At 32.9% G+C, this 16,826-nt stretch overlaps 1 protein-coding gene across 8 annotated transcripts; it reads left to right on the top strand.

Moving 5' to 3' along the window:
• The first annotated feature begins 4,438 nt into the window (after positions 1-4,438).
• LOC148621794 (uncharacterized) lies at positions 4,439-16,251 on the top strand. 8 transcript variants are annotated; one of them, XM_088576495.1, is made up of 4 exons: positions 4,439-4,591; positions 5,124-5,214; positions 13,436-13,488; positions 14,014-16,251. In XM_088576495.1, the coding sequence occupies exon 4, from the start codon at positions 14,020-14,022 to the stop codon at positions 15,316-15,318; it is 1,299 nt and encodes a 432-aa protein (XP_088432621.1). In that variant the 5' UTR covers positions 4,439-4,591; positions 5,124-5,214; positions 13,436-13,488; positions 14,014-14,019; the 3' UTR covers positions 15,319-16,251. The 8 variants fall into 8 exon arrangements, with proteins under 8 accessions (XP_088432621.1, XP_088432622.1, XP_088432624.1 ...); XM_088576496.1 differs by lacking the exon at positions 4,439-4,591 and adding an exon at positions 4,689-4,762; XM_088576498.1 differs by lacking the exon at positions 4,439-4,591 and adding an exon at positions 4,837-4,854.
• Positions 16,252-16,826: the final 575 nt, after the last annotated feature.

Below are 16,826 nucleotides of genomic sequence, written 5' to 3'. Positions count from 1 at the left end.
ATACACAGTCAACATGGTTGATTACAACAAAACTAATAACAAGCGCGTGTCGCCAAACGTCCCAGACTGCTCGAATAAGTATACATTATATTGCAACCTATGACATCTCATCATTTGTGGTTTATCCATAAAGATGACTTAGCTGTGCTGAAATAAAACCTTAGCATGGCGCAGTTTGATACAACCGCAAAGGCCGAACCCTGAACAGTTGTTGCAATTATTTACACAACATTCAACCTTGATACAGCTTTGATTTTTTTTGGCGGGGTTACACATTTTACACAAATTAAGACTTTGACGTTTTGGTCAATTTTTCATGAATGGTTCCGTTCACAACCCCCAAAATCAACCCTAGCCTTTAAGAGTATGGTTATTTGTGGTACAATGTTAGAGATAAATCTACTTTTAGTACAGTTATTGCTTGGGAAGCCTGATAATTCTTGTTTTTGCCACTAAATCCTTAATAGTTCAAGTCACAGCCCCAAAGTCAATCCAAGCCTTCCGTTTGTGGTCTGGTGGTACCTTTTTGTAAAATATATAAAAGATCAATTCGCTTGCAGTCAAGTGGTTGTCTTGACATTATGGAAATGTTTTTTTCCTCTTTTTGGCCCCTTAATTCCAAAACGGTTCAAGTCATTTTGTGGTATATTACCTTGTGGAACAATTTACTTGTAATTTAATTTGATTTATAATAAACATTCTGATTGGTTGAACCATTTGTTTGGAATACATTAGGAACTAAACTGTAAGGAATGCTCGCCGTTTATAAGTGTAAACTGTCGACATCCAGGTTATTTGGTATAACTCGTTCACAAATTATAAAGGTTACAGACCACCAATTCAACCAATGAGCATTTGGAACGTACGCAAAAATAGTCCTACGCAGAAATTACCCCTGTTCCTCATAGTGCTGTGAAAAAAGTTCTCATCTTATTTAAAACATTTAAACAGTTTCTGAAAGGAAAAACATTTCTGTACATTTTATAGGTGCATTTTGCTTCTTGTGATGTGGAGCCTAATCTCCATAATGGTTTTTAAATATACCCCTATCTTGTGAAAACACTGGGATTTCCCATGCTATTTATAGACCCTTCACTTCCGGTGACCAGTACTGCACTGCAAATCTGCTAACCCCACATGCCATTCTGAGGATTGTGAGCTGACATATGTAGAATCATGCTGATATATAGTCCTCTGCAGGTTAAAGTTAAGGTAAAGTCCAGAGAAGCCATTGAATATTGTGAAATTAGCATAGAAGCCTATGGAAAGTGGAATTAGTGGTTTTTAGCCTAAACATTTCTTACATTAGTCAAGATATTGACGACATCACGAAAAGCTTGTTTATAACCCTTTTTTGTCCTAATTCCTAAACGGTTCAAATAAAAAAAAATAAAATAAATAAATAACCGCAGGCTTCCTTTTCTGGAATTGAACACAATGTTATCATATGACCGCAATGAAAATAATGTATTATAGTTCTAATATGTGGTTAGAGTTACTGCGCTTTGATTAAACTTTACAACAAATAATTTAATTCATGGAGTAAAAACGAATCAGTCATAATTTTCATGGAAAGAGAGACGTAACCCATTACCCAATTGCTGCCTAGTGTTTATATGACTCTAAAGACCAACTGCCTGTATAGCTAGCATCTAATTACCATTGGTTAAACTTGGCTTTTCCGTCAAAAAAAGTATGCCACCTTCGACTCCAATCAGAGAGCTTGTAACAAGCCAAATTACTAGAAACTAATAAACTCACTACTTTGTTTATATTGTCGCTACCTTTTTTATTCAATATACATGTAATGGTTGCACCAAAAAAGTTTCGTACTTTTTCCTTTTTCACAAGTGTTTGGTGATTTGTCTTATCCACTTAACATTTTGTAATAAGATACATTTCTAATGATATTTGGTTTTATATTATCATTTAGTGCTTATTCTACTGTGTGTTGAAGGAAAACAGTGCTTAGTTCTACTATGTGTTAAAGGGGAAGCAGTGCTTAGTTCTACTGTGTGTTATAGGGTAGGCAGTTTTCAGCTCTACTGCGTGATATATAGTAAAAACAGTGTTCTACTGCGTGTTATAGAGTAGACAGTACTTAGTTCTTCTACGTGTTATAGAGTAGACAGTACTTAGTTCTTCTACGTGTTATAGAGTATACAGTACTTAGTTCTTCTACGTTTTATAGTAAAAACATTGTTCTATTGCGTGTTATAGAGTGGACAGTGCTTAGTTCTTCTATGTGTTACAGTAAAAACAGTGTTCTATTGCGTGATTGTGTGTTATAGGGTAGACAATGCTTAGTTCTACTGTGTGTTATAGGAAAAAAACAGTGTTTAGGTCTACTGCATGTTAAAGGGAAATCCTGCTTAGTTCTACAACGTGTTATAACAGTGCTTAGATCTACTGGATGTAATAGGGTAGACAATGCTCAGTTCTACTGTGTGTTATATTTAAGACCGTGCCTGGTTCTTTTGCGTGTTACAGGATAGACAATGATAAGTTTTACTGTATGTTATATGGAAAACAGTACTTATCTCTTTTGCGTGTTACAGAATAAACCGTGCTTAGCTCTCTCACATGTTATAGGTAAGACAGTGCTTAGTTCCACTGCGTGTTATACAGAAAACAGTGCTAAGAGATACTGCGTGTTATAGGGAAAGTAGTGAATACTTCTGCTGCATGTTATAGTGTAGGCAGTTCTTATTTCTACTACGTTTATAGTGTAGTAGACATTGATTTTGTTCTACTGAGTGTTACAAGGTAGATAGTGCTTTGTTTAGTTCTACTGTATGTTACAGGTTAGAAAGCGCTTAGCTCTTCTGCTCATTATAGGGTAGACAGTGGTAAGTTCTATGGTGTGCTATATGGTAGACAGTGCTTAGTTCTACTACTATTTGTTAAAGTAAAAACAGATCTAGTGCGCGTTATACGAAAAGAGTGGTTAGTTTTACTGTGTGTTTAGCTCTTTTGCGTGTTGTTGGAAAGACGGCTCTTAGTTGTACTGCTAATTATAGGGTAGACAGTGCTTAGTTCTATTGTGTGTTACAGGGGAGACACTTGCTTAGTTCTACAGCGTGTTGAATGGAAAACGGTGCTAAGTTTTACAACGTGTTATAGGGAAAACAGTGCACAGATCTCTTGCGTGTTACAAAGAAAACATTGCTTTGTTCTACTGAATGTTATAGGGTAGACAGTGCTTGGTTCTACTGAGTATTATAGGGTAGACATTGCTTAGTTCTACTGAGTTTTATAGGGTTGACAATGCTTAGTTCTAGTGAGTTTTATAGGGTAGACCGTGCTTAATTCTACTGAGTTTTATAGGATAGACAGTGCTTTGTTCTACTGAGTTTTATATGGTGGACAGCGTTTAGTCCTTCTGATTGTTTTATGGTAAATAGTGTTTTGCTCTTTTGTGTGTTATTAGAAAGACAGTGGTTATTTCTTTTGCGTGTTATAGGGTAGACAATGCATATTTCAACCGAGTTTTGGAGGGTAGACAAAGCTTAGTTCTACTGTTTTTTTTTAGGATAAACAGTGCTTTGTTCTGTTGCGTGTTAGAGGGTAGACAGGGATCTTTACTAATGAAAAAAAAAAGAATTGATCATCTTAAGAAAATTCAACTCAAACAAACTTGGGTAGGTTTTCAATGTTCTTTTACTCAGTATAGCCTCAATAAAGAACCTGCCATGCATGTCTGAAAAGCATGTGATTTGAACTCTGCAGCATTAGATACTCAATTTCCTTTGCTGGAATCTACGATCGGAAGTTTACTTCTTCATTGCTCATTGACATTTTCCGATAGATCTTAGTGCTGATTCATAAATTCTTAATACAGGTTGTGTGTAAGATTCGAAAAATTGCAGGGCATTATTTTAAAATGTTTTCAGTACAAAACGAAAATTTGCTTTTTCAAAATGCGTTCATGTATTAAATCTTTTGACCGTGTTTAAATACACAAGTTACTTAGAATAAAACATTCTGTAGCATTAGACCTACTGTCTAAGTATGGGATACGGTCTATGTAAATTTAAAGTATGTTTAATGTTTAACCTCTATAGCCCAATGAAGAAATAGCTTTTACAGATGATTTATCACACGGTGTTAGTCCAGTTTTAGTGTGGCCTTGGCAAGACAACTATTAGGCTTTACAATTTTTAAGTAAAGATCACAGCTTGCTTATTTGTAGAGGCCGTTCTCTGGCTGATAAACATATAAGTTTCCTCTGTCACTAGTTAAAAGCATTCGTGGGATACTAAGAAGCGACTATTGAGATAAAACACGAAAATCTCCAATTATTTATCCTTAACTTATAGATCAACAAATCCTTTTCAATTATCGACGAAGATTGAAAATTAAAGTCATCACAGTTTGAAAGGGTTTTTCAAATCAATTTCAAGTTCAATAATGCACAAATTATAAGTCTTCGATTTTCTTTCCTACATATAAAAGACGCAATTTCAAAAATGTGTTCGGCCGTAAAATTATTGAAATAGAAATGTGATTGTTTATTATAAAAAGGAAGTCAATCAGCGAGAGTTAATTACCGTTACAAAAAGTAATTATTACACCTAGAAGCTTTGTTCAGGTAAGTAATTATGGCTCTGTATTGTAATATATCATTCTCTGTAACTTTTGCCGTAATAAAACTTATCACAGAAATCAAACAACTTGACGACTGGTTGGAAACATTTCATGTTGTTTATATTTCTTACATCAGTATTGGTACAGGTTACATACGTTACTGGACAGCTAATAAGTAGGTACATAACATTTGTAAACAAATACCTGAAGAATTACATCAATACGACTGTATTTCTATCTGAATAACGGCAATATACACTGAATAAGGTATTATGATGTGACTTAAAGGATTTTAAATGTGCAACAAAAAGATTTCAGTAAATAATAGATACGTATTGGACAACTTCACAAGAGGTAATTCAAACACTTATTGTTTCCAAAATTTACAAAAAATCTTCCAGTGGTATGCACTTGAATAAATTGATGACGATTAAAAGACACAATTTCTATAAATCTTTCTTTAAACACCGGAGCAACAAGTGGGTAATTTATTCCTTTTAGAATATCTGTCGCAACAAAGCACATATGTTTTACAGATCATCCGATGTTTTAACAAGTGCAAATACCGTTCTGGTGGACAAAAAGAAATAGAAAACAACCCCGACATTCATCTATAACCATGAATAGGTATGTATTTTTTTTAATATTAAATTTGAAATTAAAATCACTTTGAATCTATACATTTTTGTATGGTATGCCTCATTATATAATCTAACTAGTAATAATATTCCCGATGTTCCAAACGATGTAAGAACTGTCAAATTTGCGATGCAAATTTTTGGTCGTTCCCTCCGCGTAACTCGAACTCGTACCGCTGTGACATCTATGGCAACACCGCCTGCACAAAGTCCAGCGCCCTAGACCACTAACGACCAAAAATTTGCATCGCAAATTTGACAGTTCTAACATCGTTAGGAATTCTTCTATAAGTTTATTATCTTACCTGTATCAATTTGATCCGATGGAGCAGTGTAGCGAATAGAGTCGTCACATTCTGAGACGTTTGTGTGTGTGTCTATATATATATATATATTTTGCGATACTTTCCTTCGGGTCCAGCGATTTTAAAAAGGGGGATCCAGAAAAGTGTATTATTTTCTCGTTTTGTCCAACCTCTGCACAAAATTAACAAAATTTTCCCACGAGGTGGGGGGGGGGGAGGGTTTCGACCATCTTAACCTCCTGGATACACCATTGTTTACAGAATCCTGTGGTCTGGTTTCCCAAAGGTCCTTGGACCAGGACATGTATAAGGATGATAATGAGTCGTTTCTACGTTACTACGTTGCCAAAAATTAGGATTTGGAAGACTGCAAATAATTTCAAAGTTATAAATGTTTTTACTTAAAATACGTGAATTTCCATATCATTCTTATTTATACTCTGGAACTAGTTTGGCCGATTATAACTTTTGACAATTTAAAATTAAATTACTTGATCTGTAGTCGTCAATGAAATAATAAAGAGCTATAAAGATGATGGAATATAACAAAACTGAAAAATTCTAACCCATAGTCGAAGTGAATAATCGAAAAGGAATTTTGTACAACTAATGATAAAAAACAATGAAGGAGTTGCGTTGAATATACACGAGAATGAGAATCGGTAGATATACAAAATCAGTCCTGAGGCTCCATAAAAAGATGATTATTTTTGTGATTATTTTTTAGCTAATTCCATTGTATTAGAACAAATTATGATAGTATTGTGTCACATTTTATAAGATACATGTAGTTGCAAGAAAGCTCTCAAAGATATATCCTAATATACATTATACTTCACTGGACACACACAAACTGTCTCCTGAGTTTCTAAAACATTATCTAAATTTTAAAAGACTTTCATTTTATCAAATTCCCTTCATACTATACCAGAAATATATGACATGGTGCTGAATTTTATTTATGATCGGTCTACTTATAAGGTATAAAAAGCTCGCCATGATCCTACTTTAATGGTCTTAGAAAGCTCCAGACGGTTCATTTTGAAATTTTGATCCCTTTTTAAACGATGATTAATGTTGGAGCAGAAGAAGGTTTTGTAGATCTGGGGAATAAGTTGCTACACATTATACTGTAAAAGACTACTTTTATATTGTATAAGAAAAGGTTTGAGTGCCATTGCAATGATAAGCTTCTCTAGGGAGCTGATGGACCATAAGGACGGTATAAAGTTGCACAAATTCATAGATTTTAAGTTGACAATATAATCTGGCGAACTCCATGGGATAGTTTTATCAGACAAAAAGTCTGCCAAAAAAACATGTATAATAATAGAAATATAATGTATTTGTTTGATATATTTTATCATATCATAAGTTTATGACTTATCACATATATATACAACTAATGACATATGCACTTGCTTAAACTTATTCTTACATAAATGCTTTGACATTTTGAGAATTGTAAAGAACAAAAATCTGAAATGAAAGCTTCATACAACATTTTGATATTTGATGATATCATTTGAAAATTAAATCAACACTATCCCTTCATCGGCTTATTTAGTATTTCTATTTAACGCTGGCACATATTAAACTCTAAATATTTCAGTACGTTGCGAGTTTCCCAAAATTTTGAATTACATTTTAGACCAAAGAACAACATCGAATAGAACGAAAAATAATAGTATGTCTTAAAATGTTTCAGGTTGGTGAACACATCTTGCATGTAATTTTAACCTATTTATTTTTATTTAAACCAATACACAGTTGTTTTGGGGCTTCCTGCATAGTTTAAAATAGAAGTCCTTGGGTTTCCTGCATGGTTTACTATATCAGAATGTAGTATGGTAAACGATTTTCATTTTCTTTCAATTTTCATAAATCAAAAAGTTAATTTAGTTCATTCATGATTATTGATTCATTGCAGTTTATACTGGGGCAGTAAAGCATGCATTATCCCACACTTTGGAATTTTCTAACGCTTAATTTATGCATTGAATTTTGCAAGTGTGCAATTGTATCAGTACACTTGATTGACCTTAAACTCAGTCACATGGTTAGGTGCCTACTGTGTTGACACTTTTGTCTATTCTTTATGTGTTTGTCCGAACCCCACATAGGACATTTCCCTTATACATACTTTGGGAAATCCAATTCATATACTTGTAACCGATAAAATTCTTGATAAAACTTGATTTATCTCCTTTATACTTTCAATACTTAATGATTTTAGACTTGTATTATGAGTCAATGTACCAACTTTCATAAACATCAGTCTTATGTTTTGGATTTAATCTGATTTTATAGATATGTCCCAGACGAAAATGTTTTACATTTTATATCTTAGTGATGAACTCAATTTGGTTTCTCATCACCATTTATGAACCCCCGAGTGAGAAAAACAAGATGATTATGACATAAAATAATTACTTCTATAGAAAAAAGTCTGACCATGTTCTGTCAATCTTCTCTATTGTAAGATACTTAAAGGTACCAGTATCGTATTGCATATCCCTGAGCGGGTGTACGTCAAAACATGGATGCCATAAAAATATAGTGCATTTTCTTTATGCCTCTCTACAAACTAATGTTTTGTCAAAAGACATGAACAGTGACTTAAAAAATAGAGCAAACATCACACTGTAAGATGAAGAACTTTTTTAAAAGAAAATCTAACATAATATCATAAAAATGTTCCACTGAAAAGGTTGGTTTGGTGAGTGCAAAACGAAAGTGAAAGTAGGGAAAATGGCTATTTATAGTTCAAGACTACTTTTCTGTCCAATCTTCGTGGACTCACCCTATTTTCTTTGCGGGAAATTATTTTTTCACATGTCCTTAGAAATGCTACATAAGTGAAAGTTTTATTGAATCAATTTACATATTTTTTAAAAAATCCTAAAAATATGCACTTCACTATAGAAGTCTATGGGAAAATTAATACGATACTGAGACCTAAAGACGATATTTATAAGATATGGGTGATAAAGTGACACAACGTGAAAGGGGCGAACATAATTATGGACTCGTATCTAATCTATGAAAAAGTGGACGATGTATCGTGGTCATTATGTACATGCGTGCTTTATTTAATTGTTTTCTAATCTTACAATTTCGTGGATATTTTATTGCTAAGTTCAAAAATTGTATAAGTTTTAGGTATCACAAAGTTCTGTCGTTTTATGATACAACGTAAATACAGTTGTGAGAAATCGCATACTAAATACTGCGCCAAAGCCCTCTTTTTATATTTTTTTAATACCCATTAAACAATTAGTTGGCCGTCAATAATAAAACTAACTCATTGTCCATATACCTAGCATCTCACTCAAAAATAAATACATAAATAAAATACTTAAAACAAATAATAATAATAATAATAATTTAAAAATCTGAAGTTTCTGAAATGTATCAAATTTGCTTATAAATTACATGCCTCTTTCGTGTATGTTAAGTATGAATGAAAATTAAATATAACAAAAACTTAAAAGAACGAACCCGTATAAAAAACAAAACAAACAAAACAAATGAAAAACCAAATCGCGAAATGGAACAGAACAGAATAGCAAAATGACCACACCATCAATTCGAGAACCAAGACGAATAGAAACAATTCTAGAGGTTCAAAATGACCATCTCGTTTGATATTGAACATTTTAACAAATCGTAAAAGAAAAAAAAAGTTGCCGAAATTTGTGTGATATATTGATTAACATAGAGAATGTCACAGGATACAATGCTATATTATTTCGTCCTAGAATATGCCCTTTATGTGGTTTATTATAATACCATTAATATATAATGCCTTAATCCTTCCGTGATCAACCAGGAAGGCATGGACAAGCATTGTAGTCTCTATGATAAATATTGTGTTGTTTAATGGGATAAGCCGCGTAAGTTGTTTTGATATAACCTTTCAAAGATGGGATTTGGATTGAATGTGTAAGGTTCAAGAACTAGATGCTCAAATGTGGTCAACTATATATAATGCATCAAAATCACTACCAATGTCGTAAAGACTAAACAATATGTACAGAATCACATATTTCAAAACCTTATAGTTGATCACCACCTTATCTCAATTCAAAAATGTTTCTTAATTTGTCTTCATTTAATGTACTATATGGGCGGATCCAAACAGTTTGAAAAGGAGGGGTGCCGGCCGGGGTTCCTCAGAAAAAGTGGGGTGCTAGGTCATCATTTGCCATTTTATTGTCAATTTAACACATGAAAATGAAAAAGTTTCCAATAAAAAGGGGGTGCCAACCCATTGCACCCGATCTGAATCCGCCACTACTAAAATAGTATTACCAATCCAGTTGATATCTTAAAATCCTGGTATTTTTCTTGTCTGAGTGCATACACGATACATGTAGATACTTTGTAAGCTTGAAAGAAGGATTATTTCAAGTATTTGAAAACAAATCAAGATAGATTTAGATAGAAAAAAAATAAGATAAAATAAAATATTACAAAACGCACACGCTGCGTGACGATGTTTGAATGGCTGTGGACTAAACAGCGGGTACTTAAGTTCAGGATAATCCGAACAAGATTCGTAACAATGTTTACATCCATGGGTTGAATTAGTCCTTAGGTTTATTGTAAAGATATTCAATTGTCTCCTTCTTAAGAAAATATCCTTATGGTGTTTGCTAACATTGTTAATATACAATGAATCAAAATTACGAACATTTTGATGTAATATTAATAGTATTTATTTTGAAAGTTTAAGTTAATTTAAACTTATTGAGTTTTCTTTCAATTTCTTTCCTAAATATTGACATTAAAGGGTCATTTCAGTAACGGGTTGAAGCAAGATTTTAGTTTCATAATTTTGAGAAATTAATTTCGAATGTAAAACTTTTTAGTCAGGACAACTTATCCAAAAGATAAGACTTCGTTCTTTGAACGAGATTTTGATCAACATCCATATCCGGCATTACCATAACTTAATATAAGAACCGCACACATTTTGTACAATTCATTGAAGGACTATCTATTAAAGTACATACATGATTTTACTAAATTCTTGTATCATTACGCTGTAACAGCAAAATAATGTATGTACAGTTACCAGATGCATTGAAAGGTTCTAGTAAATACAGAAATGCTTCTACTTGGTCAATCTGTATACCTTTGCACACGTACATTGTATGCATCCTAAGTGTGTCATGTCACATGCACATCTTTATAGATAATGAAATTTTAATCATTTACAATTTCACCGCAATGGAAATGCTTTATAATCCGGTTTCTGTACTTACAAGCTCACGTAAGGAATCCATAGACAGGGTGATTGCTATATAATTCATTTCAATATTGCCCGGCATGTCTGAATGATGAAAAATGCTACGGAGTTATTATTTATGAATTCAAACATTTTTTCTATAAATATCAAATACATGTAAGTATCAGGTCATTTGTGATACACTTAGAAATAATTCCTGATTTTTTTATCCTTGCTAAAATGCTTATCTCACACTTAGAAATCACTTTTGATAAAAGTCCCTTCCAGCTTCTTTTTTTTTTTTAATTTAAAGCCTTTTTGAAAATACTTAAGTATTACAGTACACACAATATACTCCTAGAGAGGAAAGAAGTCTGTTGGAAACCACTCAAATTGTACTGAAATAGGGTGGTTAAGAAAGATCATTTTTAAGTAATTACGAAGGAAATAAAAATATCGGGAAATTTTTGGAGTAAATTTGAACTTAAATATTCAATTATACCCTCCTTCACTTTCTGTATAGAAATTACGTCTCTTGTATGTATTCCAGCAAAAAGTTCTCACTGTTGTCTGGGTGATTTTTGTATGGATCAGTGTACCGAAAATTCAGGCCAGTATTAATAAGAAATCTTATAATATGTTCCAAGCTAAATACTTTGCTAAATATTTGAAAGAAACAGCGTACAGTCGTCGGAAACAAATACGTTTGTTTATCTGAACAATTGAATAATTTGCCCAACATTTATAGAAAAATAAAAATAAAATTCAGTTACAATTTAGTGCACATAAATACAATAATTACTTTGTCAAAACAATTAATTTTATTCATAAAGTAAAGTAAATTTCTAACTAACATAAGCAGCCACAATGCACTTATCGTGTTTAAAAAGTGTAAATATTTGGTATATTTGCCGTGTAAAGCCTTTTCCAGACCATAATATGGCAACCCTCATTTTACTGAAACACGGTTATAAATGGGAGTCTCGTCTTTATTATAACTGGAGAAACAGATTAACTTCTTATGGAAATAATATCGCTACGTTTTTATCATCTGATGGTTAAATACAGAACTGAAATGTAAGGTACTAGTCTTTCACGAGATTGCCATTAGAGCTTGCGCTGAGTGCATGCTAAATGTACTTGAATGCTTTAAGACAAGGACGCCGAACAACTTGAATTAAATCATTCATAAATTAATTTTGTTCTAGTTAAAGACCAAGGACATGGTTAATTACTGAACACGAACCTGTTTTAATTCAGCTTAAACATGTTTGTGTCTAGAAAGGGTAGAAAGCAGGAAAATAAAATTTGAAAAGATTAGCCGATTAAGATGTTTATAGCATTTGCTCATATAAAAGACATAGATTAATAGATTTAAACTGTTTTTAACAGAGTGATTACTATACATCACCGTAAATATTTACCATTCAAGTTGACCTTTTCAGAATTTAATGAACAAACAACTCTGTAATAAAAGAGACAAAAATAAGCCAATATCGGTAGATTGAATCTTTGTTGGCCGGTGACAACTTGCTCCTCTCTTGGTCAATATTATAGGATAGGATTGTCTGTAAATAGACGTATGTTATCATCTTTTTATTAAATTAGAAAATTATCTCTTTTGGCTTAAACGTGTAGGTGTATATATAGACGCTTCGGATTTCTGAAATATTAAAAGTCTAAACTGCTTGATTTTGAGGTAGGTCTATCACTCCAATGTTACTTAACTTGTATAGATTTTTTTATGAGTGGAATTAATCTGCTGCATTTATAATAATTTTGACTATGAACATCTCGGGTTCTTTTGTCCCAAACCTTTTGGTCACACTTCGATTTCCCAAAAGTGTTTATAAATATTAAAATATATTAATATGTATTTTATATCTTATAATTATATTTTTTGATAATTTTATATCGTTCTATAACTATTTCCGGAGTTATATTGTAGAACTATTTGTTAATAAAATATGAAATCACTTCACTTGGGAAACAAATGACACCTTTTAATGACTTAAAGAATGTTTGAATTTGGTTTTTATGAACTTAGACCTTCAAACGGCATTTCACTTAGAGCAAGAACTTTAAAAGATTGCCGATCATGAAAGACGACGACTATTATTTTTACTAATGTCTTTCTGACGTCAATGACAGCTTTCGATAACTTCAATGGTCTGTTTAAAGGAGGGGTTTAAAATGTTGCGTGTTTCGGCTTCGCAGTCTCCCGGTTACTCATACAAACAGTTGTGTAAATATCCAGGCCCAATTATAAAGTCACTTCCGACCAGAAATGGTATTTAAACCGTAGAAAATCACAATTTGTCAGTCTTTTATTTGACTTCAAAGAAAGTTAGTGGTACTTAATCACACATCTAAATAATATATTAATAACAGTGATAATTGTAAGTTTATACATGTAGTAGTCGTTTTTCGTTTATGTTGCTTGTCATCATAAAGGTTGATATACAGGAACAGAAACACCTGCTTTGCCAACTTCTGAAATTAAGATATAGCATGATATTGCAGCGAGTTTCATTGTCGGATAATTTATTCAGATACCTAGTTATATAGGCTATCAGTCTGCACTACAAGGTTAATGATTTTGTTGTTTTTTTTAATAAATTTATACATTTTTTGCAATGACTTTGGTTTCAAAATATTTCGTTTTGTTTCAGGACTACAGACCTTGTTAACGTAAACTACAGTGATACCAGCCAGGAAATTAAACGTAAGTGTCAAGAATAGCTTTTGGTAGAAATATTGATAGATACTATATAGACAGCACGAGCTCTTAACACGTGACGTTTGGGAAAAATATATAAAATCCAATAATGGCAGACTGATTACTTTTGGTCCTGCGCCAATTTGTTTTGCCCACCAAAAAATGATTTTATTTGTTATGACAGGAGTTGTGACCTATCCGTGTGGTCTTAATAAATATGTAAAATCTGGTTTTCTAAAACTCAATGGCACCATAGCGAGGTAGTTCAATAATTGTCCTGATAAAATTATCTCATCGTTGATACCAGTTGGTATTCTACACAAAATGATAGCCAATAAACCTATTCCTCGTTGTAAGGATTACCTATAGATTTGGGGGATTTTAATTTCTCATATAAACTCTAATTTTACATATTTATTGATTTAAAACTGCGAACAGTACTCAGACGTGCGATAGAGAGCCAAAAGCCATTTATACTCTGTCGGTCATAAAGGAAACATACTCTTGAATTTAAACATTTACTTTTTACAGAGTGTAATGCAGCCAAAGATTCCACTAAGGATGTTAAGACCAAATGTGTGGTCTCATAACACGAACTACGTTGGCGCAGTTGGACTCCACAGTGAAAATAGTTCAAAAGCAAAAGCACGAAGAACTAGTATTGACAATCGTCTTAATAAAGTTATATCTATTCTGGAAGATATGGAAAGGAAAGAATATCAGCAGTTGGAGAAATCAAGGAAAGACATCCAGAATTCAATGCTGGCGTACACTGAGAAGGTCAGAAAAATTAATTCAAAGAAACTCAAATCATTATCACCGATTAACTCAGCTTCCAATAAAGGATCACTCAGTGATCGAAGTAGTCAAAGTTCGTCAGGCAGCGAAAACCAGTCCACGAGTAAACGTTCAACAGTTAAAAGCCGAAGAATTTCATTACCTAAAATAGAATCAAATAACAAAAGACTACTCCGGGAAAGGCGTCTGTCCAGTGTTTCAGATAGTATCACCTTCACACATTCCAAAAGTTCAGAAAATGGACGTGCTTATAGAAAAAGCCCAAGAATGATGTCATCTCAAGACACAATTGCTACGGGAAATTGTGATGACGGAAAGTGTTTCGAAAAACAAAACAATGAACAAAACGATATAATGATCAGCCCTTTCCCATTTGAATCATGTAATTACGATTTATCTGGTAACAATTCCACTGCTACTTCACCAAGGGCATCACCGAAGAGGCGAGTCAGTTATAAGCAATATAGTGCCGAGAAGGAGACGCAGAGACAGCGCACACTTGCGAAGAAAAAGCAAACGTCAGACATTGGTTCCGATCCTTATGATCATCAAAAGGAAATTCAGCGTGAACAGGCCAGAAACAGGAAAGCGGCAATGCTCTTGGAAAAGGCTCGCCAAGAAGCTCTTAAGAATAAAAAAGACATCTGGAATACATTTTGTTATTCCACTGCAGTTGAAGAACTTTACAAAAAGTCTGACCCTCTGTCATACGTTGCTACAAAGGAAGATTTTATATCAAAGGTAGAAGTCGACAAGGAAGGCACTATAAAACAAACGTTTGGACCCGGTGTGCTGAATATCATAGGTGTGGATGAACTTAACAATATCCAAGGTATGCGTGTCAAATGGTCTGCAAAATATCGTCCGCGACCAGAAGACAAAGAAGACAACCACGAAGAACTCATCCTTCCACCTATTACCGTAGGTCCTCATCAGAAAAGTTTTTCTCGTGAGATATCAAGAGACCCTGAACATATTTCACTCCGTAAAGTGAACACACAGACTTCAATGATTTCAACTGTAAGTGTTGACGGTTGAAGGGTTCTTTGTTTAGTTTATTTGTAATTATCTAAATGGTGCTGTTATTTCTAGTGACAATAACTATCGTAGTGGCAAGTCAGTGATACTTAAGTGCAGCTAATGTATTGAGAGTTATACGCCGGTACATCGTGTGTCTTGACTATTGACTACAGGGACTGACTTGCCATTATAAGTACATTATTTGGTGCATGCTTTGTATTGGTGTTAGTTAGTCATGATTAACTAAGTAACTGGGTGGTTCTATATTATTTGTAGCCATATCAATAACATGTAAATGAATTTCTTGTAATATTTTTGAAAGAATAAATTTCGCTTTTTTGTAATTACAAGAGGTTCTGAGTAGAGCTATGTACGTGTTGAGAATTTTATTGTGGCATGTTCGGAAACAATTTTGTATTCTTCTTATTATTTTTTTCGTTTGCATTTTGTGTAAGAAGAAACAAAGCATATTCAGATATTACATCCACTGTTTTTACAAGATGTTCAGAAATTCAGCGGCTAACTGCTTATGCGATAAGGCAAACAATTCAGACTAACAATAGAGAATATTATTCTGTATATTTAGAGTTTGTTAATTGTCTTGTAAAATTTCGATATTTTTGTACAAGATTTTCAAGGGAAATTTATTGAGACACGACGAGTGATTTTGCTCCAGAAAATGATTATCGCTGTCTTTCGCATTAACAAAGTTTTGTGATCATACGGTGCTTTGTTACTATGAAACGAGTAATTTATCGAATAGTTTGTATTTGAATAGAAATGCATTTACATATGTTAAGTTTCATTTATATTTTACATTTGCATTTATATTGTATATGTTTTACAAATATTTTGTTTCAGCAAGTGCATAAAAAGAGAAGAAATAAGATAAGGTCTTCTAATACTTAAACTTTGTTGAATCTCATTCAAATAAAATATTCACCAAATAAATGAGTTTTTTTTTATTTTCTCCAATTATTGAGTGATGAAAAAATGTGGTGTATTATACGGGAGACACTTTGAAAAATGAACACACCGACAAAACTCTTAATGAACATTCCTAGGTGAAACTTGTTGGAATTAAACAATACAAGTATACCCTTATTAAAGTATCTCTAACAAAAACAAAAAAAAGTAAGCCTTGATGAACCCCCCAAAAAGGAACTTCCACTGGCTTGGAACAGTGAATAGTTTGCAAAAGTGTTCGCAATGTTGACGGTTTCTAACAAGGACACTTCCATTTGCAAAAATATATTAATGAAGATTGTGAATTATGAACAATTATGAATGAGGTTTGGTAAAAATAGTTACTAAAATCAAAACGAACAAACTATGATATTGCAACGAGACTATAAACATAAAAAGCCAAAATAAAAATATAAATACAAAATGTATAACAAATAGTGATAAAAAGTACAAAATAAATGGACGAAATGAGTCATTGAAGCAGAGAATTACAACTCATAATATTTATCACAGAAAAAAAACCTCGTATCAAAATGATTAGCTAAGATTCTTTTCATAAT

The sequence above is a fragment of the Perna viridis genome, chromosome 3, assembly GCF_037379345.1.
Source record: "Perna viridis isolate PV_CMFRI_1.1 ecotype Kerala chromosome 3, ASM3737934v1, whole genome shotgun sequence".
Lineage (NCBI taxonomy): Eukaryota > Metazoa > Mollusca > Bivalvia > Mytilida > Mytilidae > Perna > Perna viridis.
This window is presented reverse-complemented; position numbering and strand designations above follow the sequence as displayed.

Excerpts from the sequence above, each read along its gene's own strand:
- LOC148621794 (XM_088576495.1), top strand. The coding sequence starts at position 14,020 with ATGCAGCCAAAGATTCCACTAAGGATGTTAAGACCAAATGTGTGGTCT.